Source organism: Micropterus salmoides, unplaced genomic scaffold, assembly GCF_014851395.1.
Source record: "Micropterus salmoides isolate LMB-PRFRI ecotype aquatic unplaced genomic scaffold, ASM1485139v1 Ms_hic_scaffold_15, whole genome shotgun sequence".
NCBI lineage: Eukaryota > Metazoa > Chordata > Actinopteri > Centrarchiformes > Centrarchidae > Micropterus > Micropterus salmoides.
In genome coordinates this window covers 12,815,535-12,843,035 of record NW_024040596.1, presented here as the reverse complement: position 1 = coordinate 12,843,035, position 27,501 = coordinate 12,815,535, and the positions used below count along the sequence as shown (strand labels likewise).

At 40.4% G+C, this 27,501-nt stretch overlaps 1 protein-coding gene across 6 annotated transcripts in view; it reads right to left on the bottom strand.

Annotated features, from left to right (window-relative positions):
* Window positions 1–24,633, bottom strand: part of fmnl2a (formin-like 2a) — a 59,814-nt gene extending 35,181 nt beyond the window's left edge. For 5 of the 6 annotated variants that reach the window (XM_038720388.1, XM_038720386.1, XM_038720385.1 and 2 more), the window contains exons 1-3: window positions 23,976–24,089; window positions 4,634–4,717; window positions 289–369 (exon numbers count right to left, since the gene is read on the bottom strand). In XM_038720388.1, coding sequence (XP_038576316.1) covers window positions 289–369; window positions 4,634–4,717; window positions 23,976–24,089 — 279 coding nt within the window. Of the gene's footprint in view, window positions 1–288; window positions 370–4,633; window positions 4,718–23,975 lie in introns of all 6 variants that reach the window. The other variant, XM_038720384.1, reaches the window with a different exon arrangement.
* Window positions 24,634–27,501: the final 2,868 nt, after the last annotated feature.

The following is a 27,501-nucleotide window of genomic DNA, read 5'->3' as shown; positions in this document are numbered from 1 at the left end:
TAGGGATTGGTAAGGATTCAAGGATAATGACATTTCAGCTGGGCAGAGGTTTCTCAAACTTGGGCGTTCCAGATAAACAACTGTCTCCTTTCTCACCAAGTCACACTGTTGACTGTTTTGTAACTAAAGCTCCCAAGCTGTCTGCTCCAGAAGCACTGTGTGCAATCTTTCCTCAGCTGTGGGGATATCCTGGACAAGAGATAGAGGGGTCAGAGAGGAAGGAAAAAGCTGCGGCAGTGGAACAGCAAGGCCGGTGGAACAGGATAGCATGTTAGCGAGGGTGCTCACCTTTCTTGTGACTGCGGGGTCTAGATAACTCCTCAGCTTTTGGAGGTACGTGTGAGGTGGGTTTTTCACTTGGAATCGCTCCTGTTGAAAAAAGGAAAACAAAACAGTGAGATGAGCAAAAGGAAAGGGAAAACCAGATGAGAGAAAGAAGATGACAGGGTACAGAGCAAGAAGACTCAGAGAGAGGAAGTTTAACATTTGAAAATGTTTGTTCTAACAAAAACAGAAATTACATTTACAGTAACATCATGACTTTAGTTATAATTTCTGGCAGTTTGTATAACAGTTAACGATGGTTGACACTAAAGCCAGTAGATTAAAACTGAAAAGGCTTTGAGTAAATTACATCGTCATCATGAGTCATCAGTCAGTTAATGGAAACACCAGATTAGGTTTTACTTTTAGAGGCAGAAAGACAATAACAATGAGTCCTCCATTCAGAACCTGCTATAGTGGACATGCCCTTGTATGAGGTCACATGCTTTTGTTTGTGACCTCATACTTTGGGTGTAATGACGCCGCACTCGGTGGGCCAATTTGGGGGAATTTCTTGTTAATCTGACTGGAGATCAGCATTACTTCTCAGAAAACTCACATCTGGGCTCATTCAAAGATAACTGTGCTGAACTTTAAGAATGGCTCTTGTGTAGACAGTTGTACTGTAACTACAAATTTAATATTTGTTAGAGTAGATGTTTGGCACATGACAACAACATGAAATGTCACTATATTTCCATTCTCCTATTGGCAAAATAGTCAAAGCTTAACAGTGATTTCTGCATCAAAAGGTGTTTAGCTGACGGACAGGTAAGAGAAGGAATATGATGAACTCTTCAGATAACTGGTCACAGTCCGATAACACTAAGCAACGAGACTGACTGTTAAGCTCGTAAGCCTGCAGGGGGTCATAAACAATCTCGCTGTTAATGATCGTGATTAGTTTTACAGTGCTATGAAGTATAACCTGCTTGGGGGTTATGACCAAACGTGTATGGTCGTGTGGGTACGGGTCTTAAGTTCAGCCAGGAACAGGTTTTAGGTCAAATCCCTCCTCATTGTGCTCTAAATATAAATACAAGAGATTAGTGCTGGATTTGGATCAGTGTGTTGAGCGGGAAAACGTATTTGGATCAGGCTGAGCTCCAACCACAGAAGCATGAATGGTTCTGTTTAGTGATTTCCCACAATGCACTGCATCAGAGAGTGTGACACTGAACAGGGTGTATATTTCATATGATGTAGGCATTAGGCATTAAACCATTAGCTAGACAACTGACTGCCCTCAAGGAAAAGTCTACCTTTAGACTTTTTCTTTTTTGTTACATATCATCCATCTTTGGCGTACCAGAGTACGCAAAGATCTGAGATGCACATCTAAATAAGGATTCTGTCTCTGTGTGTTAGTTCTTTGTGTTTATTTCATGGAAAAACATTTTCCCTTAAAGACCCATAAGTACAGTAAGAAGTCAAACATTTGCTAATTAGTTTAAGGAGAGTTGTACATTCACATACCAGGAGGTAGTTCAATGGTTTCCTGAGTCAATGCACATTTTCTACATATTCTATTTTGTTGTTCAAACAGCACCAACAGAGTGTTTCATGGTGGAGGTGAAACAAGGCCACCTTCACTGAGATAAAAAAATCCCTCATGGGAAAAAAAGACACTGCAAGTGTTGCTATTGTTTAGGTTGTAATCCATTAACTAAGTAATTCCAGGGGGGGAATTCAAAACACTGTGCCACTGTCGCAATTTTGTGTCTGCTGGATTTGGCTTTCTATTTTCACTTTCATTTCCATAATTGGGAATGTCACATTCTCCTCCAGTTTTTTGTCTTTGTTCACTTCTCTGTCTCTTTGCGGACAGCGTAGACAGTGACACTATTTTCAAACATGACATGCCCTCACCTGCCAGTGACAACCTTCACCAGAATGAGCCTCACTATCCGTGCCAGATCCAACCCCACACTGTTCAGTCGCCCTAACCAACAAGAAGGAGATGCAAGTGCAGCTACAAGAACATGATCCCTAAATGCCTTCCCACCTATTGCTCATTTGTGTTCACAATGTGACCTTGCGCTTGATGTCAGCTGGGATTGGCTCCAGCAACCCTGTATGCAGGATAAGTGGTTGACGATGGATGGACAATTGCTATTACACTTGTTTTAGTGCGACCATGTTTCTTTAACCTGCCTTGTCTACTTGTTGATCCTTCATTTCCCAGAATGCCTTCTGTGATTGCCTTCTGTGATAAAGACAGGGGCCATGGACACTGGTCACAGGCATGATGTTCCTTTCATGTACTCTAATCAAAGAACTGACAAACTAGCAGGAATGCAGTAAAATGGAATCAATTCAACAGCATCAAAAACTACAGTATAAAAATGACCACAGGACTCATTCAACAGCTCTGACAGTCTAGGTATCAGCTTCATACTGTTACGGTAGCATTCACTACAAGGCTACTAAATTGTATCACGTATTGTAAAAGGTGTTTATGTCATTGGGCCGCACTCTGCATACAGATACTGATATCAGATCAAAGCTCTGGGCTACGCTGTGTTATCAGCAACATCACATTTATCACTGCCAGAGTGTATCTGTCGCATGAAAACAGGAAAGACGACAGTGGCGTCAGGAAAGAGAGTTGGCCCTCATGGACACAGCTGACAGCGGCAGGCAGACAGACGGCTCGGCCCTTTGTGAGCCTTTTATTGTTAATGAATTATCTGCAAGTCTGCAAAATAGTAAATGAGCTGACACGTGTATATCCTGTTGCATGCAAAGAAATGTGAGACAACTTTAGAGTCTGTTTTTTAGGAGCACATGTTCCAACGTGCTCTATGACAGTTACACAGTTTGTCTGAGGGAGCTGCTTTGGTTTAAATGGGAGGTACACTATCCCCCTCTGCACCTGAGGAGTTCAGAAGGGACTCAAGAGATGAAAGAACAGTTAACATGAAAGTGGGCAAGCAGTTCTTTGCCAGACAAGGTGCTTTCAAGTAGTACACATAAAGACCCATCCGAATGAACAAAAGCCAGAGGATTATGAGAAGTCTCAGGGTCTGACAGTGATGACTTCATCCTATCCCTTTCTTCTCTATACGTTTTAACCTTGTGTTCACATTAAGATCATCCTCCTTATTTCAAGAATCCCCATAATTGCCTGGAAAATGTTTAATATGTCAACCTCTTGCAGCGTTTGAAGGGCTTTTCAAAGCGGATGTACCCGTCATCTCTGCCTCCCTCCATCACTGCCCCATCACTGTTGCCATGGTTGCATAAAGAGATTCACTGTAGCTATGACACAGAAAATACTTTACTCCCAGGGCTGCCTGTGCTGTCATGGGTCTGGGCTTATTGGGAAAACAAGAGAGGAATAAATACATTGGAGGACTAGTTTAGCAATATTCTCTGATGTTGATGTCACACATCAACCTTTTGACACTTTATTGACCTGTAAAGGATTTACAATGCTATATAGTTAGTCCGATACTACTGGCCATTTTAAACATGGATTCACATGGACAGAGTACACTTAGCGTATTTGCATTGTCTTCTCTTTCAGTAAGTTAGAAAGTATCAAGAAACCAAGCTGCTTGTCTTCAAAGTCACTGGGCAACGTTATTGGAAACTGCTTCACTGACAATAAAAGGGAAACCAACATTTTTCAGTTCAGGTTTGACAGAGGAACACGGAGTCCACTCTGAACTGAAAGAGGATCTCTGACTGCTGGTCAGCAGCCTGGGGCACTCTCTCTGGCACCGTTCCCTTCAGGGTCAGTGGCTATCAATACAGTTTGAGTGGGTGGTGGTCTTGATCGTGTCTCCGTTTTTCTTCTCTGCTCAGGGAGGCAGAAAAACTCTCTGGCATGGAGGTTGCGGGCTGAGTGAAGCACTCAGACCATGGCTCACTGCACAACATGTACCCTCTGTTTTTCCTACACGCAGCACAAACACCAATAACAACTGTTTTTTAACTGGGTAACTGATGTGTGCACCCTGCTGAGCCACTTAACCCACTTGACCAGGGAAGCCAGGGCAGTGTGTGAAGACAGAGAGAGGCTTACAGGATAAAGGCAGGGAAATGGAGCATGGGTGCTGTCATGACACGCAGTGGGACAGATGTTCTCCAGGATTAGATAGGTGCGACAATCAATGAGATTTGTTCAACTGCAAAGAAGGCTGATTTGATTACTTGATAAATGAAATAATTCACTTTATATCTATACAATTGTATATCTAAGCTTCATTAATGCTAATCTGATTCTGGTAATTATACAGCCACAATTAAAGTGTGACTTGTACAGCAATACATCAAATTATACATATGAGTGACTGATGCCCACCTGATCACAGATGAGCTCCCACTTCTTCTCGTTGTCATACTGACGCAACAGTCGCGCTTTATCTGGAGGAAGATTCATCGAGTTCTGAAAGAGAGAAAAGGGTCAGAGTTAATTGGATGTGGATAATGAAACATCATCAGTGACATGAGTTCAGTAAAAACTGACATCGCAGATTAACTAAAAACAATGGAGCTTATTCACAGGACAGAAAAGTATGGAAGAGAATTCAATAATCATTATTGGTAAGATGCCGGTTTCTTTACACTTTGTTACCTGGTGTAAAGACAAACTAATCTGTCACCTTTTTTCCAGTAGCATTACACACCATTTACACTCACAACATCAGTGTGTATAAAGCATACACAGCAACAAGGTAACAGCACTTGGACCCAAAACAATGAGTGACAGACAAGTGTAGGCTCTCTCTACTTGGCCATTATCTTCACACTCAACATTGCAATGAGTAGATGACAAAAGAGCTATATTAGCGTGTGGTGTGATGGTCCTGCAAGAGAAAGGTTTTAAGGTCACCTAAATTACTAGGTTTCCTCCTCTCTGGAGCAAGAATGTCAAACGTTAATCTCATCCTAAACTGGCCATTACTTTTCAAGTCACAGTGTGTTGATCACTGATAAAACAAACAGTTCACATATGTTCCATCCATGTTATTTCATTAAAAAAACAAACAAAACTTACTTATAAATGAACAAACATTGGGAGACAGTGAGGGGAATGACACCATAAAAGTTCCCAGAGTATTTAACGGTTACCCCAACCTTGTCCATTTCTGATTTGAAACTGAAACTATAAATGAGCAGCAAGCATTACACATCGTAAAAGGAAATGGGTAAGGAAGCATGTCCTATTGTACAAAGTAAAGCAGTAAAGTCAAAAAAAAAAGTTGCACTCGAAACACTGTGTTTATAGAAGCATGCACTTGAAACATGTTATTATATGATGACGGAAATTAGACAATCATTCATTTGACAATTACCATACCAACAGACTTTCTCACAGTGAGCAGCCCAGTTCAATTACAGTTCACATTACAATTACAGTAATCTAATGTGGTGGACACTGGAAACATATGAGTGGCACGCTCAGAGGCATCTTGGAAACGGTCATTCACTTCCCCTGACAAGATATTCTATTCTAACTCCTCTCGGTTAAAACATCTTACCTAGATTATTTTCCATTTCCTACAAACACAGTTTCCAAGTATATGGCAGAGAAAAAAAGCCACTAATGAGGAAATCCCAAAATATCTGCCATGTGAAGTGCTGCAGAGGAGTCTTAAACCACAGCTGGCAACAGGAGGTCACTCCTTAATGAGAGTTAGGTTGCGACACTGAGGCAGACAGGAGAAACATCTAAGCTCTGTTGTCTGAGTTGACACTTTGAATTTGAGAACGAGGCGACTGAGTATGACCCTGCCCCTCTAAACTGCATTAAATGTGTCACTCAACACCAGTCAACTTATCAGACATCCCAAGATACTGCACTAAGAGCGAGTGAGAGCATGGGCAAGCAAGTGAAAGTGAAAACTGAGTGAGTTCGAAGTAAAGGAGGATGCTTGTGTGTTTGTCAGCAATGTACTTTTTCTTCCTTCTCTCTTTTTCCTGAATACAGTAAATACATTTTCATCTTTTAAGATATTCAGAGTAATTTTCTGGGAAGTGAGTGTTGTTTGGTACAAATCTAATCTGACCCATGTGTTGGTTACCACCATGTCTGAAAATCAGCCCCAATCATCCCAAAACTATTGCACAACTCCTTTCTTTGTCCTGCTTTTTTTAAATTTCCTTCATGTACAAACACCTCTGCAGTTGTCTTAAATTTGGCTTGATTTAACACGAGCATGATTCAACCCGCCCCCAAAGTGAATTATAAAAAGCTTGAAACAATTAACCAGGACTTAATCGTACCACCTACAGTATGGAGAGCACAGAACATGCAAATACATCAGCAAAAAAATGTTAATAAAAAGTGTGACCTAGATGGAGATTAGTTAGCTGCCCCGCAGCAAACGCCTCTTACAAACAAAAAAAAAAATCCAGAGAGACAGAAAAAAATATCTCAAAAACATGAAAATAGTATAGGTGTGCTTTCAGGCAAAAGCTGTCAAACATCAAAAGTGTTTTATCTGCAAACTTTCATTTGCAGTTTTCAGTTGGTTTTAGTGAGAATGTTTTCCACTACCAAGGATAAAAAAAGGGGAGAAATGTAGCCATCAAGCACCGCTCGGCTTGGGGTTCTTTTTCCTTCCTCGTTCAATGGGTTGGATCATCCATCAGTGTGTGTTCAGCGCTCAGCCTCCACTTTTCCTCAGCCTTATTTTCCAGCAAAGCTCACATGGGGAGCAAGAGGAAGATGGATGAAAAAATATCCTGGGATCCAGCCTATTTCCATGAGTGAGTAAAACCAGGATCGAGTCAGACATTGATCGAGTAGTCCGATTTTTGTTTTTAGTATTTTTTTTTCATATATTGCGTATTATAGTGTGGTTACACTATGGATCTATAAAATCATCCATTTTAATTTTGAAAAAGTGAATTTGTAAGAAAAAAATCAATGTAGAGAAGGTTGTTCAAGAGGCGCAGGGATAGGGATGTGCACATGTTTGTATCTTGCTAATAGCTACTGAGAGGAAGACTAATGTAGAGACAGACAACAATAGATATGTACAAATGAGGTCAACTGAACTACAGAAGACCAAGGACAGAAAAGGGCCCAGTTTGTAGACTTTTATGCCAGCTGATTATTTCATTGTGTTTATTATATTATGTTCTGTCCCTACCAGTGTGAAATCTGATTGTTTTTCTAAATAGATGCAGATAAAGCTCAATTTATTTCCACCACAGGTGTCTCAATATACCCACAAAATTAATAGAAATCCTGATACAAGACTACAATTTGCTTTAAATGTTTATTCATGTCTTTAAATTCATCAATATCAATTTATCAATTTGAAGCACAGCAGTTATGTTTTTATTTGGTACAATCACAGGTTGCAGCCGTCCAGTCTCCTCTACAAGACCGACCAGGAAATTGCATTAGTATTCAGCAGATGCTGCCAGCCGGCTGATTGCTGCTGTGCTGACTGCAGGGAATTGGGAGTCAGAGAGGCCTCTATTGACTGGGTCTGGCAGCTAACCAGATAACTAGAGTTAGTAGCCACTTTCCTTCACTAAACACATTAAAATACAATTTGACACCTGAGTAGATGGTTAGAACAAATGTCAGAAAGCCATGAGCAGTCACACACAAAAGTAAAAACTGTTTTTTTTGTTTTGTGGATGGCAGGCTCAAATTAAATGAAGGTAAACCATTAGGTTATTTTAGTCGTCAGGCTTGTTATGTTTCGATACTGGAGAGCTATTGGCCTGGAAACAAATGGGTTTGTGGTAATGATGTAGGTGCTTGGTATAGGTGCTGCGCTCCTGTAGACTGGCTGGGTGGTTTGCTGAGTTGCTGTGAGTGCACTGAGCTGAGGGCTTCCTGCTTGGTGAGGCTCCAAGTAAAGCAAAGAACCACTTCTACCAGCCTTCATTTTACCCCAATAGTAATGAGCTGTGACAGGCACTCAGCTCGCTGGGGTCAGGTTACCCCATGTCTACAAATGCATTACTGTGTGCATCAGTGGTTTTTATGTGTGATGTTGCAAAGGGTGTGGCAGCTTTTCACCAACACCTGATGGTAGACCACCCTGACGAATACACATACATACCTAAATTTTGCTCATTAGTAAATCTCACAGTAATTAAGTGTTTAGAGAAAAGGAATCCGTGTTAGAAGCTTGAATAACCGAAATGTGACAAAACTTGCAGAAGTATCATGCAGGAATATGATGAAGTTGAACAAGCAACACACACTGTTGGAAGCAAAGACAAAGCATGAGAAACTCCCTCCAAACACCAACAAAATGAATATGACAAGGGGGAAAATCATGGAATTTACTGTGCTGGAGGACGAAAGGTTTCAACGCTTCAACATCTCTAGCTTCGCTTCACGCTGCCAAACTGACATTTCATCTCCAGAGCAGCTGTCCCACATCTGTAATGCTAGTGAGTGAATTCCTTTAGAAACATTTGGAAAAAGCTAAAGCTGTGAAATTTATCTCAAATATGAATCCTATAGGGACACTAGACAGGGCTAAACAACGAAACCAAAAATCTGTATTACAATAATCACATTTACCCTGTTCAAAATAAAGTTTACACTGACTACTTGTTTTATTCATTAATATACTATACTGCCTTGGCTCCATTATGATATGGGTTAGGGGTTAGTTTAATACGTTTTTGTAATATCTGTTAATCAATATATTTAGTTTATTGTCCAGCTCTAACGCTGGACAGACACAAACAGACTAGTTTTGCATTTAAAGAACCACTACAAGCTCCAATTCATGGCAAACAGAAAAGACTACAGTGCATGACATTTTATATTATAGATTTAAATTTATATAGATAATATTCATAGATAGCCATATCTTAAGCAAAGTGCATATCAAATGCCTATACATTGAAATTGTAAAGTTAGTATGTGATTAGTGGATTATTGGCAGATACTTAATGTTGAACTGTATCAAAAATTTTAAATCTGGTATTCCTTCTCACCAGTTTAACACAGTATTTTTCAGCCTCTTTGGTTTTAATGTGCAAAAAAAAGGCGAGCAAAACAAATTAATTACATAGACACCAAGCTGAAGAAAGCTGTACAAGGCATGGATCATAAACCTTTTCAGATTCTAAGCCATACTGCTGCAAAGTTTGCAGAAGGTAAAGTGATGCACTTAAGAAAAGGCTAGCGGGGGGAAAAAACTGAATTTCTTACTCAGCATTTTTTAGTGCATTAAATGCTGAATAACAAATTCCTTTTTTTTTACTTTTTTCCCCCCCACTCACTGGCATGTTGTAAGGTTGCAACCAATTATCCTAAAAGCACCACTCATACTGCATTTAATATTTGTATTTACACTCAAAACATAAAGCCTGTATAGCAGTAAATCCTTAAATGCAAACTGCCTCAGTGTCACATACTTCTTTTCTTTGGGCATATGGGCAAGTGAATATACTTAACGACAACACACTGGCCATACAAGTGAGAATTACTGAGACTTCATCATATTCAGTTCTAATGGTCCTCCTGCATCTCTGACATGAGTGCAATCATAAACATGACGGAAAACCTCTACACATAATTTAGTTAAAAACCACATGCTATTGGCATTTTTCTGTTGGCATACCAACCCCCAGCCAAGCCATAAGCAACTGTAATCAGAGCCAATAGCTCAATTTTAACAGTTGCTACTGATATCAATCTATGTCAACGTTTAACTCCAATCAGGCCACAAGGCTAAGGAATACGGATAGAACTTATTAGTGTCCGTGTATCCTGTCATTAGGCAGCTTGAGTCATAAAAAGAGCAAAAATAGGCAGCTGGCTCGAAGCGCACCCGCCACCCTGCTACCTTCCAGGAGGTCTGCAGAGGCACGGCCCTCACAGCACAGCTGGCTACAAAAGCAAACACACAGCCCACATGAAGGACCTGCGTTAGTTTCTGTAGCTCTGAAAAGGCGTAGACTGTGTTAACAATACCGAAAAGCTATCCATTTGAGTGCCGGTGAGTTGAAGATGTAATATCAAAAGCCTAGCTGTGCAAACTGCCAGTGATGTCACCAAGTGTGACATCTGTGAAATCAAAACAAAAGACACTTCAAACCAATCAACACAGAAAAATACTCTGATCTGCTACAGATCAATACAAAAACTGAAATCACGTGTTGAAGAAATAATATAGAAACTGACTAATACTTCTACAAACTGAAATATGAATACAGGTACACTTTTATACTGCTGTCTGATCAAACCAATCCACTCAGAAAAGGCCTTTAAACATGTCACAGCACTCTTACAAACTAAATGCATAAAAAAGCTAAAGAATCTACCTTAAATTATAAGTCTCAAGTTAAGTAAATTATTGCTTAACACAAGTACACTGTTACAATTAGGTGTTTGCAGATCATTCATTTGCTTCGATACATGTTCAATATATGCGCAAAGTGTTTCACTAGGAATAAAACTGTGTACAATAGACAAAGTGGACGGTTCAGTAATCCTATGAAAAAATACAATAGCTCTACATTAGATAACTTTCACATGACTCTTGAGTAATGCTTTTCTATATGTACTCTTGAACATACAAGCAATTTTGACTTGAGTGCACTCAACAAAAGAGCTTTTTGTGGGGAGCAAAGTTACAGTAAATGTGATGTTGTGGACAAAAACGTGTGAAGCAAAGTCAAAAATTGGAGGTAAAAGTGAGTTTTTTAAAGTCAGTTCATACCCTGTTAGATGGCCTTCTTGTTCCAACACAGAATAATGAATAAAATCACTTAGTGATTGAAAACAGGCCCATGTCACTATGTTAACTTCCTCTAATGTATGTATTATACACATTAACAAGAGACAGAAACTGACAAAGGTGTGCAGTGCAGCGCCTCTCAGCCACCCAGCTCAGATATCTTTCAGAGCAGGGATTGATCTGTCCTTGGGGACTTGGGCTGCAAAGAGTTTGAGACACACCCACTCTCTCCTCTTTCTCTCATGGCCACCTTTTTCCCTGATAATGCACCACAACCAGAAAGAACTCCTATCTTTCAGACCGAGCCAGCAGTGTTTGATCCAAATCATCAGAACTGTTTTTATAAGCAATATGACACCAGGCAAAATCAAACTAATGTCCTTAACAGACCACATCTCTTTCTGTTGTAAACACCCAGTTTGCATCATCCAAAGCAATGTTCCAACCTCTAATTTATTGCTGTACTTTAAAACCACTTTTTAAATGAGCATTACAGATACCACACTACATGCCACAACAAGAAGACCTCTGACTGCTTCGGCTATTGACTGCTAGTCATGACAAATATTTGCAAATTGCTCAATACTCCGGAAATGACTGGATGCTGTACTGTTCTCTCCCAGTGTTTGCTTCATCAGTCACAATAATGCTTTATGTTTGTAAGGCATTTACACAGTTATAATGAGGTAAGCGCTGCAGGCTGTTCTGAGCTGTAAAACACCTCCCCAGGTGTACCAATATGTGACAAGCTGCATTAAATTTCAGCTATTTCTCTTCTCATTTGCCCTAGAAGGAAGTGGATAAACTTTGCAGCTCACATATATAAGAATCAAAATCTGTCATATTAATAGTTGGAGCAGAAAGCGATAACTGCCTGCATAAGGGAGAAAGGAGTAGGACGGCCCTGAGGCATGTGCGATCCAAACCGAGCTGTCCTCCCCTCATTAGCGCAGCGTGGCTCCGTAATCCTTGGCGTTCTTTGAGGGCACAGGTGTCCCCTGTCTGTCCTCAGATTAGCTTTGTAATCCTCAGGACCCCCTGCTCTGGCTCAGCAGCCCCCTCCATCGAGACAGTAGTGTTTATGTTTGTGAAGCTGTTCACTGGAATGCTTTTCGACCAAATGGTTAGTTCCCCCCGATCACAAGCACATTCCAATGAAATTCCATTCATTCACCTCAGTGTGATGATGACTGTGTGTTGTTCCTGTACTTAACAGACCGTAGCCAACCTCTCATCCACTAACAGGAGCTCATCAGTCTATACCAGCTGTTCTTGGTGAAAGATGTCACCTCATTGGTGCAACTGTCTCCATATCTTCCCCTACTGTCATCAACACAATATATGATTAATGACACAGTGGAATAAACAGTGATACACGCAGATTACAGCAGCTGCAAGTGGGAGGAATCAAAGTTAACTTCCTCCGTGAAAAATATTAAAATTTGAGCCTAAAGCCAAGCTGCTCTGTTTGTCATCTTTTGTTCGATATATCTTTAGGGAAGACATTTCAAAGATCTGCAACACTTACTTGGCTGTGTTGTGGGCAAACACACTGTACATTGCAAAAAGGCTGGCACAATGTTTACACTGAGGGTAAAATCACTTTTACTTCCTGCTGGATGCTATCCAAACACCGGAAACATTATGGAGATGATTTGGAGCAGCAGGAAGTTGTCCAAATAAAACAAGTGATACAGGAACACAGAGGAGTTCTAGCCAGGCCAGATGTTGCAAGGTTGCGAAAGTGTCTGGACTGAGGTGGAGTCCGTGTTCTTGTTCAAGAGAACAAAGAATATGAATCAGAACAGTTGTTTATCTGCAAGATAAACTACGGCTCACGGGAGTATAAATGCAGTGGGTAACAGAATGAAATCATTGATTTACTTGAAATGTGTTATATAAGGTTTGAAGAAAACACCTTCAGATAAAGTTTTGTTACTCTTACACTAATAAACTTTATTTTAGTAGGTGGCAGTGGGATGAACAGGAAATTTATGAGCTCACAAACAAGAGGCTGTCTAATTTAATGACGCTGCTAAGTATAATCCTTCAGAGCTTTTAATCTGTGTTCTATTAACTACCCCATTCTGACATGTACAACCACACACTCTTATTCATATTCTTGTTCAAAAATATTTATGCAAGTTGTGTTGACAATGGTCCTATGTCCAAAACATCATTTTTAAACACTTCTACACTCGCCTCCATCTCCCACTGCAAATCAAGCAGCTGTTCCTTTAATACAACATAAATCTAAATGTTTTTTCCCCTGAGGTCATTGTACTAGAACAATACAATAGCAGAATAAGTGTAGAAAAACATAGGAAACTATAACTGACTCAATCCAACATCTTATAAGTGTGGAAAATAAAACACTCACAATGGAATATTTAAAGACTACTTTTAAAGAAATACATAGCTATTATCATACTTTACCGGCAGGCGTGCATATATATACACACACATCTCAGCCTGATCAATTGGTAACAGCTGGGTTTCGCTCAGTATGCTCATCGGGTAGATGCTTAAACTGGGCCATCACCAGGGTTTGGACCAGCTCCATTCAGGCATCCTGGGTTGAGATAGTCCCCCACACTGTTGTTTACACAGGGTATGCTGCACATGGATACAGCATGCCTACCCACTGAGCAGTTTACATTAAGATTGGCCCATTTCCAACTCATGTCACCACCAACTGTGTCAAAGCTACATCTGAACCACGTATTACTGACTGAACCTATTCATTCCCTACTACTATAAGAAACTGATACGTCTGTTGTCATCTAACTGTCCTGCATTATGACTCATGAGCCAGTTATTACAGGTGTTTCATTGAAATATATATCTGCTCACCATTGGCTTTGATCCTGTGATCAGTAAGTTCTGTGATCTGCTGTATGTTGTGGGAGAGTTATTTAAAATGTGTTTTAAACCAAATGTCAGTTGAATAAACTGTCCCAACTGTAAGAAAAAGAAAGAAGGTTTACAAAAACTATAGGATGACATGAATCTTCAGACCCTCTAAATAATATAAGCTCATTTCAGAAGGACACAAGTCCCTCCCTGTTTTGGCTTTTGTGTGTTACTGGAAATACATAGTTACATAGTTAGTCTAAACCCTAACCAGTGAGACTTTGGCTGGTCCATTCCGATTTGGTGTCATGTGGGGGGTCCAGGTTGAGAGGCACATCTTCAGTCCAGTAAAACCTGAAACAACAGACTGCTGCATTGTCTGGAGCTGTGATAGGGCCTATATCAAACTTTGGCAAAGAGCAATGAAGTACATACCAAGTACCAGACAAAACCTGCCTTTTTGACTCTGGCAGCTTCAAAAGTAGCATATGTCCCAAGAAAAAAAAACATCAGGAAGAAAAGCCTAAAAAGAAGTGAGTCGACTAAAAGTATTATAGTACGAGTTATAGTGCAGGATATGGTGATATACTGTATGTTACAACTCTGTCTACATGTTTTACTACATTTGGATGGAAAGACACACTGTAGATATTGTACAAGCTTGTAAAAGGTCCAAAGATGGACAACATGTACTAACAACTCCAAAAAGTCAGCTGATACCGTGAGTCATCGTCTTTTTACAAGCCTCACAGATCCACATTATTCAGTTCCAAAAAGCTGCATAATAAGGGTAAAAAAGTCAACAGATGAAACCATTATGATGATTCTGCAATTCAGTCTAAAATCTGTAAACATACCCAATAAAACTCAAGGTCCCTAAAGGAGATTGACAATAATATCAAGGCCACAAGATAAAGGGGCCCTGTCCTGTAGTCACAACATACCACTAATTTGTCACAATGACACAGATTTTTGAAGGCTTTTCTGGACTTGGTTTCTGATAAAGCTCAACACCATGAACATCAACTAATTCTTAACAATGCATAACAAAACACCCACTCTTGTGCAGCACTTTGGCTGAGCAATCTTGCTTTATAGCGCAGCTGCCATCCTGGAGCCCAGACAGATCCTGACCATAATGCACTTCTCCACAGAGCAGTGACTCTCCTGTTCCTTTGTGTGGCCCTCTGACCGGTCCTGTTGGACAACATTGGCAACTGACTGTGACAGTTGAAAAGACCGGACTAGCCTTTTGACAATTATCTTACACCTGCTCTGCTCCTTATGCAGGAAGACCTACAGCAAAGAGATTCATGGCGGCATCCAGAACTAAGCCATTACTCCTGAGTGAGGTCAAAAAGCAGCCAGAAAAGTTTCTCTTTCTTAACTCCAAAAAGCTAAACTGCTCTTCCTATTCTGTAACTGAGACAGAGGGTCACTAAGCCAGACTCTTGAGACTCCTTATTGGTTGTCATATCATGCACGAACCTGGCACATTGCACATATTTGTTGTTAATTGTAAATTGTAAATTGTTATTTATTTTTTTTATATTGTCAGATGTATTATTTTTCTCTACACTTCTGTTATTCTTATATAACTTGCATTTGTTTATTACATATTTATACATCTATTTATGTCAGCTGTATGTCTGTCTGCGTGTAGCACCTTAACAACAAAGCAAATTCCTTGTATGTGTACAACACTACTTGGCAATAAAGCTCCTTCTGATTCATTGCCCACACAAATGGTCAAGGACTGTTCAACTGTGTGTAATCAGGTACGATCATACAGAAAACCCCCTCAAAAGGTTTTAAAGATATTTTAAAGTCAATTTAGCTTTACTTGGTCAGTACTCTAGGAACTCTCTGCCACCCATGCAGCAGTGTAGAAAACCAAACCACCCCCCAAATGTGCGGATGTCAAAACTGAACTGAGGAGAACAATACTGATTGAAGCCCCAGTGGTTTCAACTCAGCGGTGCCTACACGCTGCCAAGAGACCTGTTCCCACATAATCAGCTGACCCTCTGTCAGCCAGGCAAGATGCCTCCAGGCTACGCTTCAGGGTTTTGAGCAGCACATTATCACTTAACACCGCAGCACCTCACATCCCAGCTCAGAGGCAGCAAAGGCCAGCACTCTGGCTGCCGGATCTCATCGCTCCCCAGGCATTTCATGCTCAGCTCTGTTACGGCTAATTGGTGGGGGAGCATCCTGGGGCTCCGACACAGCAGAAACACACATGCCCATACAAAAGCATGTACGCAAGTACACACACACACACACACACACATATTTGGGTATGAGCGGTGGCCTCTCGCAGCCTGACGGGTCTGGGTCCAGTGCCAGGCTCCGTCTTGGGCTCTCCACAGAATAAAGAGCAGCTCTGTTCCCGAGACCTGCTGCACGGGATTCAGCCACTGTTCACCCTCTGCTCCACAGACAATATCCATTGTTCTGCTTTTTAATGAAGAGTCGACATGGAAAAACTAGGAGGGCTAGCTTAGTCACTTCCTGGGTGCCATATAGCAATGTAGGAGATGTAGAGATCACAGTGTTTGCACAAATTACAGCTAATGGACAGCCTGTAATTCTAGTACTGACGGAATGAACAGAGATGTTTTGAGTTGATAATGACGGTGATCTTTATGAACTCAATTGATGATGGTAGAGGAGAGCGTTAACTCGTCGGCCCAAAATCTCCCATACAGTAGTTGTACAGTTGGTTGAGAGATTAGAACTGCAACAATTAATCAGTTAGCTGTCAACAATTAAATTAATTGCCAACTATGCTGATAATCAATTAAGTTTGAGTAACTTTTTTTTCTTGAATGTAAATATCTTCTGGTTTCTTTATACCCCTATGACAGTAAACTGAATATATTTGGGTTGTGGACAAAACAAGACATTTGAGGATGTAATCTTGGTCTCTGGGAAACAGTGGTTCCCCCTTTCACAGTTTTCTGACAATTAAACAATAATTAATCGATCAAATGAGAAAATAATAGTCAGATTAAAATAATTGTTAGTTGCAGCCCTAGTTGAGATGAGGGGACTGTGAAGGCCATTGTAAGTTGTCTCATCATTTTCATACTAGACAATTCAGTGTCTCCCCATGCTCTGTATGGAAGCATCTGCAAAGCTTTTGTGTTTCTCTACTCATTTACTTTGGTTTTCCCCATCTGCAAGACACTTACATATCTGAATCTATGATTAGAGTACATGTGTAGATAATAAATTACAAAATAGTAATTTTGTGCAACAAACATAAAAAAAAGTTTTTTGACAACAATACAACATTGTTAACAATGACAAAGCAAATTTTTGAAGCAGCATTAATCGATGTTTACAGTATTTCTTCTCCTGTAGCTCTGTTTTGGTCTCCACCATCTATTTAGAAAAACATCAGCATTCAGCTACTAGATGTTCTCTAGCTAGTCGCTAATTTTGTCTGTGTGCCGTTTAATGCTGGGCAGGTAGCATACAGTGGTTTATCAAAACTTTTTATAGCAGCCTGCTTCAGATGGAAACGGCGCTGATTTACCAGAACAGTAAAGTTGTCATTCGCAAAAACAAACAATGAGCTGAAAGACTAACACCGCTCTGCAGGACTGAGTCAGCTGCTGTCGGATGATAATTCTCTGTAGATTCATCACTACAAGTGACACCTTTCACATTAAACATACTCATTCGACCCATTATGTATATAGAAATATAGATTAGTGCAGCTTGAAATGCACCTTGTCTGATTTTTAAAACTCTATTTAGTTTCTACAGCTAAATACTTCTAGAAAGGGCTTGAGGTTGAACTGATGTGCAAATAAAAAGCACAGCTTGGACCTGTCAGTGTGACAAATTAGCCTTCAGTTGAACATGAAGGCTACTCATGTGATTAATCTAGGGAGTAGATTTCAGATGCAGAGCCTCACAGCGCAAATAACAGCAGCCTGGGGTCCTTCAGCAGCCTTTAAACAAAGCAGCTTAGATGTAATCTGGGCAGACTATTGAGAAGAGCAGCTACAACAACAGATAAGCCTATAGTCCCCCATATGGCATTTAAATAAGTAATGGCTGTGAACTTCTCTGGCTTCCTGACAGCAGTCATGATGTTCAGCAAACACTACAGCGCTGAGATTGAAGTGGATGGTATCCTGGATGTGGGTACAATTGTATTTGATGTCAACGCTGTGGTTAGCTGAGGCAGAGGAGCAGACATGGAGCTTGAGCTGAATTTCTGCAACACAGAGTCATTTTCCTGTGGTTCAGCATGAAGCATATACACTGGCTCATACTGTACATGTGACTCACAGGGATTGATTGCAGTCATTTCACGTGCTTTCAGCCAGTATGCACTTAGAGATTGAGAGACAAAACTAACACTTTGAAGCTCTGCTCATACCTTCTAATGTTTGGCTAAATGACAATGTTGGATTGATTAGGCAATACGTGCAGAGTAAATTGATCTACGGGGATGCTGATAGGACCAGTCATGAAGTAGAGTCACAGGAATATCAGCAAAGTAGAAATCAAGAGGGCTACCCTGATACTGGCTAATCATCATGTGCAACGCATCTTCTTCTTGTAGATTTGTCTCACCAATACTATGGCAACCAAAAGAGAGGTGAAGACTTGCAATCATGCTTTTCAGAGTAACTACAGAGCCATTTTCCCCAAGTCCTCAAAACACTACAACACAGCTAACCTCTTACTGAAAGATTCCAGTTTACACCTGGAAATGTGCACCCCTTTGGTGCTTTCAACAATGAATATTTGGGTTTAGACTACACCTCATTTCATGGTCATGTGTGAATTGGCCACTCTTATCAGGGCAGAAGCCTTGCATTATTATTATAATTAGCCCAAGTCTGTTTCAAAGATCAGTCCTTGGCTCCAGGGATTCACGAGACAGAGACTTCAGTGAGAGCTTTTCATTTAGTAGAAAATGCAGACTCAGCGGGCAGTAAACCCTGACGTTTTCCAGAAAGTGACCCTAGAATCATTCATATCCACGTCACTGTGCGTGACAGGTAAAAAGTCAAACTGAGTGAAAATACCAGAATGGAAATACCGATATGCATGCAGGCAACTACAGATGCCACACACAACCTTATCCAAGCATGCTCTGTTAAAATGTTTCTAACTTCAGCTTTAAGTTAAGTTGAAGTAAGCGGAAATTCTCAAGTTCACACAATAGGAGATGCATACCATCTGTAGGCTAAGAAGACAGTTTTTCTTCTATTTGCATTTTATAAACAAACTTTAAACTGTCAAACCTGGCTTAAAATAAACCACTGTCCCTGCAAAAAGGTATTGGTATTGCACATCAATACTTTTTGGATACTGACCGAAATGTGAATTACCCAAAATTCTCCACAAACATTCTTAAGGAGGTGGTATTGTGCTTTTTGTCTTTTCCCCTCTCCTTTATTGAGTTATATATCTTTTTTGTGCATGTAACAGGTTTGCAAAGTGAAAAAGCCCAAAGTCCAGCCCAAAGGGAGTTCCCATCTCCCACAGAAAGCTCTGCTCTGAACCGCTTGAAAACAGCTCGTTTGTAGTCCAGCCCTTCACTTCCTTTACTTGTGACGTCACAATGAAAACGTGTGATAAAGCTTGTCAAGCAGCTAACGGGCTCAGGCATGAACTCAAACCAAGCTAGTCTGAGCGGAGGCCCTTTAACTCGACTCGCCTTTGTTTGGTTTTCCATTGTAGAAATGTTGTACCTATACCTGCTTCCAGGTACTTTTTTTTCGTATCACCTCACCTCCGTGGAGGTTCCAAGCGAGCTGAGAGATACTAAAATGTAACGTGAAAACCCGACAGACTGCTGATTGTTCAGAGAGAATCGTCACTATTCACTGCATCATCATTGCGCGCCAGACAGAGGCCCGCAACAGAAAGTTTTATATTTTACAGTTTTCGTATGTAATTTCATCACTAAATCCACTTCTGAGAAGTTTTGAGGTGAGAAATCAGCTGTGTAGATTTCGAATATTGACAGTTTTACGAAAAGTGATGGCAGAACAAAAATGTGCTTGAATATTTTCGGAGTTGAGGAGCTCCGCAAGTGGCTGCGGGGGAAGCCTGTACCAACCTGCGGGAGGAGCGTGTGAGTCCGGCCAGGAAAACACAGCTGGAAGGTTTTCATACCGCTTATCTGTCTTTACATTCTGAGTAATGTTGAAACGTTTTAACTGTATATATATATATGTATATATTTTAAGAGCTGTGTGGATCGCTGGTGTGTGTGTGTCGCATTGAACATTACGTTGTGGCAGTTGTATGTGGCGTCGCTATGACGACAAGCTACGTACTATCTCTGGGTACTATCTGCAATGGAAAACGGAGCAGGGCCGAGTAGAGTCGAGTCGATCGATTTGCGCTATGGAAACTTTTTTGGGCAAGGCAGCATAGATCGTCAGAACACCGGCAACAGTTCAATGTTTAGTCCTGAAGGTAAGATGTGGAACAAAATTTTTGAAAATTAAACCATGTAAACATGTTCTGGTACAACCCCTAAATAAGATTTTGAACCTGAAATTGAGCACAATACCAACTCTTTAAGTCTTGTTTATTTATTCTTTGATGGAGATATTTTCTTATCTAAATGAGGAAATCAGGAAAGTTTGCTAATTTCACCACTTTGATTGAAAAAAAAAAACATTTCAGCCTATATAATTTACACAAGTCCTGGGAGTATTAGGCTCTGTATTAAATATTAAAAGCAGCAGCAGCTTTCTCCTTTACTGGTTTCATTGTGTATCACAAGTTCCTGAAATGTATACCATTTCTGTCAAAATTAATAGATGAACCACGGAAACATCATCAACTAATTATTCTATAACACAGATCAACATTAGCTGCAGGTCTAAGAATCACTTAACTTGTGCATGAATTAGCCATATATCCCCGCTAAAGAGGTTGTATTTTTGGTGCCATTTGTTTGTCTGTCAGCGCGATTATGGAAAAACTACTCACCCAATTGTCATGAAACTTGGTGGAAGTGTGTAGCATGGGCCAAGGAATAACCCATTTTAGAGCAGAGCTTTTTTTCACCTTCAATAACACTCGAGATACAGTAGGTCAATTGTAACACTGGCAATTGGCAAATTCACCTGAATTTGTTGCACATGCAAACCTGTCGTAATTAAAGTGAATGACGTGCCACTACGAAATATACAACAAAAAATAACAACCACCTCAAACATCACTGTAGAAACAAATGCAGCAGGTATGTAAGAAATAAGCAAAAAATAAGCAATCAGGGATGTGATCTTTCCGGATTAATCCAGAATACTGGATTTTCCCGAGCAGCCTACATCATAAATGCATGGCTGAGATAAGGAGGCTTCCGCGAGGCACAACCTTATTTTGACATACTGTTATTATAACGGTTTTGGAAATATATCCAGACATACATATATAGGTGTGTAGGTAGGTAGGTTTATTGTCACAATACGACAAGTTGTAGAGTGAAATTGAATTGTGTAACTCCCTTCTGCTACATAGCAGACAATATACATTAATAAAGAATCACTTATGAAAAATGGTAACAGAAATAAACTATCATCACTGGAGCAGTGCTGAGGATGAAAAAGAGTTTAAGAGTCTGATAGCTTGGGGGGGAGCTGCTCTGCAGTCTGGTGTTGTGGCAGCAGAAACTCTTATATCTTTTCCCCAAAGGCAGCAGGGTGAATAGGCTGTGGCTGGGGCAGGTACTATCCTTTAGTATCCTTTGGGCTCTGCGTAGGCACCTCACCTCACCGATATCACTGATGCTCGGGATATAGCGGTTGTGCTTGGAGATTTGCATATCATAGAAGACTGGACTATATAGGCCTTGGCAGACGTCTGCACACCTGTCACACAGCATGGATCCAAATTCGAAAACTGTATGTCCTTGATAAGAAATTGGAGGGTTTAGTGAGATGAGTGTTTGAGTGTGGTCACACACAGCACAGGCCTTTAATCCAAACCACTCCTTACTTTGATCAACGGGTTGCCTGTTGATCAAACTGATTAGGAGTGGCAGGTAAACGGTCCTTCTGATATTCCATCACGCTTAGGTTGAGAATACGTTGAGGGAAAACTGTGGTATTGCATTAAGTCCAAAATATATGTAACTAACTAAAATTAGTCTGTTTTGTTGAATCAAAACATTGTATAACAATATCAGTAATGAATAATAAGTAGGTGAAAGGACTGTTGAACAGCAGCCAAGTACACTTTAATCTTGATTCATCAGCACTGGTAACCACTGGGATACAAAGAGTACTGAGAGACGTGATGACGAGGTATCATCCTAATCATTTGCTATTCAAACTGAAGTGAGGTCATCAGAGTCACTCAGTGCCACTCGCTCTGGAACTCAATGGAGCCAACTGCCATCAGGCACGGCTTTGACACATTAGGGTTTAAATGGTAGTATATAACACTAAATGCTGTGATTATAGGACTAAATTTTTGTAATGCTGGAGGGCTTCCATCCCGCCAAGAGCTGAGGCATCATGCTGGGAGCAGGGAGGAGGAAGGGGAGCTCCTTACATGCTATGAGGATTGGCTTTTCTGACATCCAGCTTATAATATACTCGAGTTAGACAGGTAGATTTTTTCTTTCCTGAAAAGCATAATAAGGATCAGTTTTGTAAAGCAAATTTCTGGATCTTAATGATTTTGTCCTCCCTGACATTTACTGCTCAGAGCGTTTCTAAATCCAGATGTAAGAGGTAAAAACCTCGACGCTCAGATTGTATAAGAAGTAGGTGATTCTAAAAGCAGACGTGATTAAGGAGAAGGCCCAAATCCCTCTGTGGTGTGACGTTAAACCTCTCTACCCCAAAGTCTGCTGCCCAACAGCACAGGATGGGATTCATCAGTGTCTGACAAGCAGCAATCACACCCCAACACAACACTCTGACACACACAATGATTTGGCTTCGACCTAAACTTGATCCACTTTTTGTAATAGGTTTACAGGCTAAAATATCTGTGCCACCAACATTAACCAAAAAGCTCTGTACAAGAAAAAAAAGCAGCAAAGACCATTAGACCTTTTTCTCATCTTAAAGACAAGTTTATAATCACGCAGCTGTCTGATTTATCTGAGCAGCTAATGTTTGTGAGAGCAATAGGCCAGGCGACAATCACGTTTGACCCACATTTTGCCAGTTCTCGAATTTCACTGTTCTTCTATTTGGACGTTTATTCGCTGAGTGGGGAGCTGTGTACTGGAAATTCATGATCAGCAATTAATTGTTACTCATGACCATGGATACTATTATAAATTCTTTAGAGCACAAGAGAACATGGTGATAATAATAATAATTCGTAAGTACCAAAGTTTCCTGTCCTCCTAACTAAACCAATTCCCACAGTTTTTGTACACACAGCCAGTGTATAATTTTTGTCCTCTTCATTCTGAACAACATGATCATAAAGTGTCCATCCAACACCAAATCTTAACACCTTTCTTAAATCTACACTATTCAAATCTGGAGGCTCTTTCAACAACACAAGGAATACCAAGTGTTTGCTCACAGGTAACATAATTGTTGACAGACACTGTTGACACTTTATGATGTGACAGATGTTTCAAAGGACCTGGCATGCTGGGCACTTAGAGCTTCAGTAGTGAGCCAGCGTCTGGACTCATAAAGTTGGGAAAAGACTGCCATAAAACCAATAATTTGCGTGTTATGACTGCAGGTGTCTCATGTGACTGCACTTGGAAAGGAAGCACTGAGGCTGGAGGTGTAGGCTACTGTACAGCAAGCATTGATTATCTTGTATTTGGAGTCAAGGGAGCCAAATAAAAAGTGATGTTTTTATGGGAAACTTGTTGAGTCCAACAACAAAAAAAGACTGATTTGAGTGGCTGCTGAATTTAACATCAGCTCACACAACTTCAATCCTACTTTTAGAAAATCTGAAAATACCTCTTACACAAGTAATACTTTTTTTTTTTTTTGGAAAGAATAACCCTTTTTCTGAACAACAAAGGACAGGCGTGCTGGACAAACAGAGATCCAACCTGCACACACACGCACAGCTGTCCCGTCCCAGGACACTGAAGCATGGAGAGAACAAAGAGCGGACAGATGAAAACGACTTTTTTGGTCTTACCAAAACGGTTGCAAATCTTTCCTCCAGTTCACCTGGCTCAGGCATAGGCAGTTTGAGAGGCATGTTGTGTCCTCTGAGATCAGTGTGCTGGTCCATGCTCCCTGCGTTCCCCATGTTTCCTATTTGACCAACAAGTACAACTTCTCCCCCTCAACTCGCACACCTCCTTCCACTTGAGGAAAATCTCCGCACGGCGCAAAAGGGAAAATATCCGCACGCGCTTGGGTTTCTGGCTTCAGTCGCCCTCACAGGCTCCTTTACAGGTTGATCCCGGTCACTTCTTCTTCAGCATAAAGCACACGTGAGAGAGGCAGCGTAATGAGATGGGTCCGAGCAGCAGCGGCAGCAGAAGAGGAGCCCCCGGTGAGGCATTTTTCAAGGCAGAATGAGGAGACCTGGAAACTTCAGTCAGTCCACACGGTCCTCTCTTCGCTGTTATCCGTATCTTGCACAATTTCGGCTCCACTCCCAGCCGGTAGTAATGACGACGAGCATGATTCACGCGTATTGCAAACCCCCCCACACACACGTCTGTTAGTAGTGAGTGGAGCTGGCTTCACTAATCTCTCCGCAGCTAGTTGAGGAGGAGGGGGGGGGGTCCAAACACTCACACCACACACACACACTCCGCGGATGCACACGCTCTCATCCCTCCCTACAATGAGCCTTTTCAGGAGCACACCTCCCACTTCTTCTTCTTCTTCTTCTTGGGGCGTAGTTCCTAAAGCCGTAGCTAAGGAGATGATATTTTCTGTGTTGCATTGTGGTACTTTGAGTCCATTGTGGGAGACAACAAACTGGGGGTCCTGCAACCCCCCTCAGGCAATTGAGAGATTATTACAGGGACAGTATGTAGGGGAGACCTGGGGTGTTTGTAAAATGGTTGACACGTCTCTCTTGGAGCTCTTTTAAGCCAGTGATGTTGAAATTGTGATACAAACTAGTAACACATGTCTGCTATTAAATGTGTATCTGTTACCTCTACAACACAGACAGAAACTGCATGATTTAGTCTCAAGCACAAGGAGTAAAATGTTACAATTTACCCCCTAGTCTGGAATACTTGGATACTTTGGGGTGAAATGTAAAATTATGTAATGAGGAGTATTAGGAAAACTTGGAGTGCAGGCCTCATGGGCCCACAGAGAAGCGAAAGTCTTACACTAACATTTGAACATAAAAATGGAACAATTAAACATTAGTGACAGCTCAAACATTAGTACTGACAACTTGCATGAATAATATCTACATAGACACACAATGAACGTGATTTTGACTTTTTGAAGTTTGACGAGTTTAACTACAAAACAGACAATTCTATAACAAAAATAGTTAAAAATTACTTTCTTACCTCAAAATATTTTTTTCCCTTATAAACTTGGCTTTGCCTGTCACAGGGTGTTATTTTTTTTTTTTTTACAAGTGGAGTAAGTACTTAACTGAGCATGTGAGTATTTACATGAACAAAGTTTTAGAGTAATTACTCAGTAACGTAAAGCTTCTTTTTATTGTGGAAAATGTATGATTTGTGTCAGTGTCAGCTATCACCTTTGAGGTTAGCCAGACTATCACATTTAACAATATTTTCCAAAGTAGCTTGTGAATACACAAAGCAACAACTCCAGTCAATTCATCACAAGTAGCTTTACCAATATTAACAGTTCTTTCTTATTGATAATTTTCACTAACAGTAAAAGTACAGGTTTAAATAATAACATCCCTTATTGATTGTTCTCAATATTTCATGGCACTGCTGGTGGGGACAAGAAAAGCGTCTCCCAGCGCCAAATAAAGTCGCTGGGGGTCTGAAAAAGGTAGGCAGCTGACCAAACCACTGTGAGGCATATGAAAGGGGAGGACACAATCTTTCAAAACTTAGAAGCGCATTGGACTGGGAGTAGAGAACAAGAGCTGTTAACTGTTTGTGTACTATATACATTGACTAGACGCTGACAGAAAACAGTGATTTGTTAAGATCAAAATTATTACTAGGGACAATTCAGTAGTCACTGGATATTAACTAACATCCCTACTAAATTCTACACCCTTGAATTTGATCAAAAACTCTTCAGTTTTTTGGCAGATTTAGAGCAAGTTTTTTCCTCCTGGGGAGCAGGGAATGGTTTTCTTAAAACCACATAAAACATCCTGTTAACACAGCAAATTTGAATGTCTTAAGAGGACAGAAAATAGCGTGTTAACACGTCCATTTTGGGTGCTACCACTTCATCAGTTTCTGAGGGGAAAACCTACATAGGCCTACAATTAATGCAAGAAAGACAACCATTCCCCACTCAACCTACCTTGTATGAAATTAGGTTAAGAAGTATTATTGATTGAATTGGGTTTAAAAAATAATAAATTGATTAATAAAGATTATATTGTCACTTATTGAGAAAAGATGTAGCTTGAACACAATACCATAAATGAAATATTAATTTAAATAAATCACATTTAATCATTGTCTTTTCATGAACAGGCTGTTAAATATGAATCACAGTCTTCCTGTTTGAAACACTACATTTGTGTTTAGAAAAAAATTCTTATCAACTGAGACAGGATGAAAACACACATGACTGCAGGATTATCATACAAGCCTAGCCCGATTCTTGATATTGTAACTGCAATTGTAATTTCGATTTAATAGAACTGCTAAATACTAAATATGCTATATACATATTTTGTGTAGGCCTATTCTTTTACTGAACGTGGACACTAAAAATCACCTACTGGGTCCCGTTTATTGAAATAATTTGATCAAGGGACAATAAAAACATCTCCAGGGGGATATTGTTTTGATATAAATAAAGGGTCTGAAATGATCCATTATCCCTGCACAATGCCTGTACCTTTTTTAACTTTAGTTTAAAGAATCATTGTATAACTGTAATTACTTGATAACACAGTTACGATGAAATCAGATCTGCTGACTGGGTGGGGACCACATTACGCACAAGAGGGTGACATCAGCATGCAGCGCTCTGGAGACTATCCAGAGGTTCTCCAGATGCACAGTGGTTTCATTCAGGCTGCTGGACTGATTCAGTGGAGGAGGGCGTCACATCTGAGGTTGCTGGCTGGACACACTGAGGATGCGACTCACAACTGACTGACCTCATATAATCATTACGTGTCCCGAGTTAAGTTCAGTCTGTGTTATATAATATATGTACTGTGTACTACATGTTTATCTACTTAGGCCTATTGGATTCTGTTTACTTAGAGGAATAACACACCAAGAATGCAACTACCACTGTTAAGGAAAGAGTTTAAAGATTGGGATTTAGACAAACAAATACATAGTAGCTGTGATTTGAGGGTTTGTCCAGCTCCAACATGTGACCTATAATGAGGACAGATGTTGAGCATGCTCATCATGACTAGGGTCAATTTGTGAAATGATTAAAAATGTTATTTTTGTAATGCTATTGATGTATTTTAAGCAGGGGTCTGCTTCACACTGTTGGTAATCTTGGAGGGCCATGTTTCATTCCCCAAAATATTAGGTCCTATTAGTTCTTGTGCA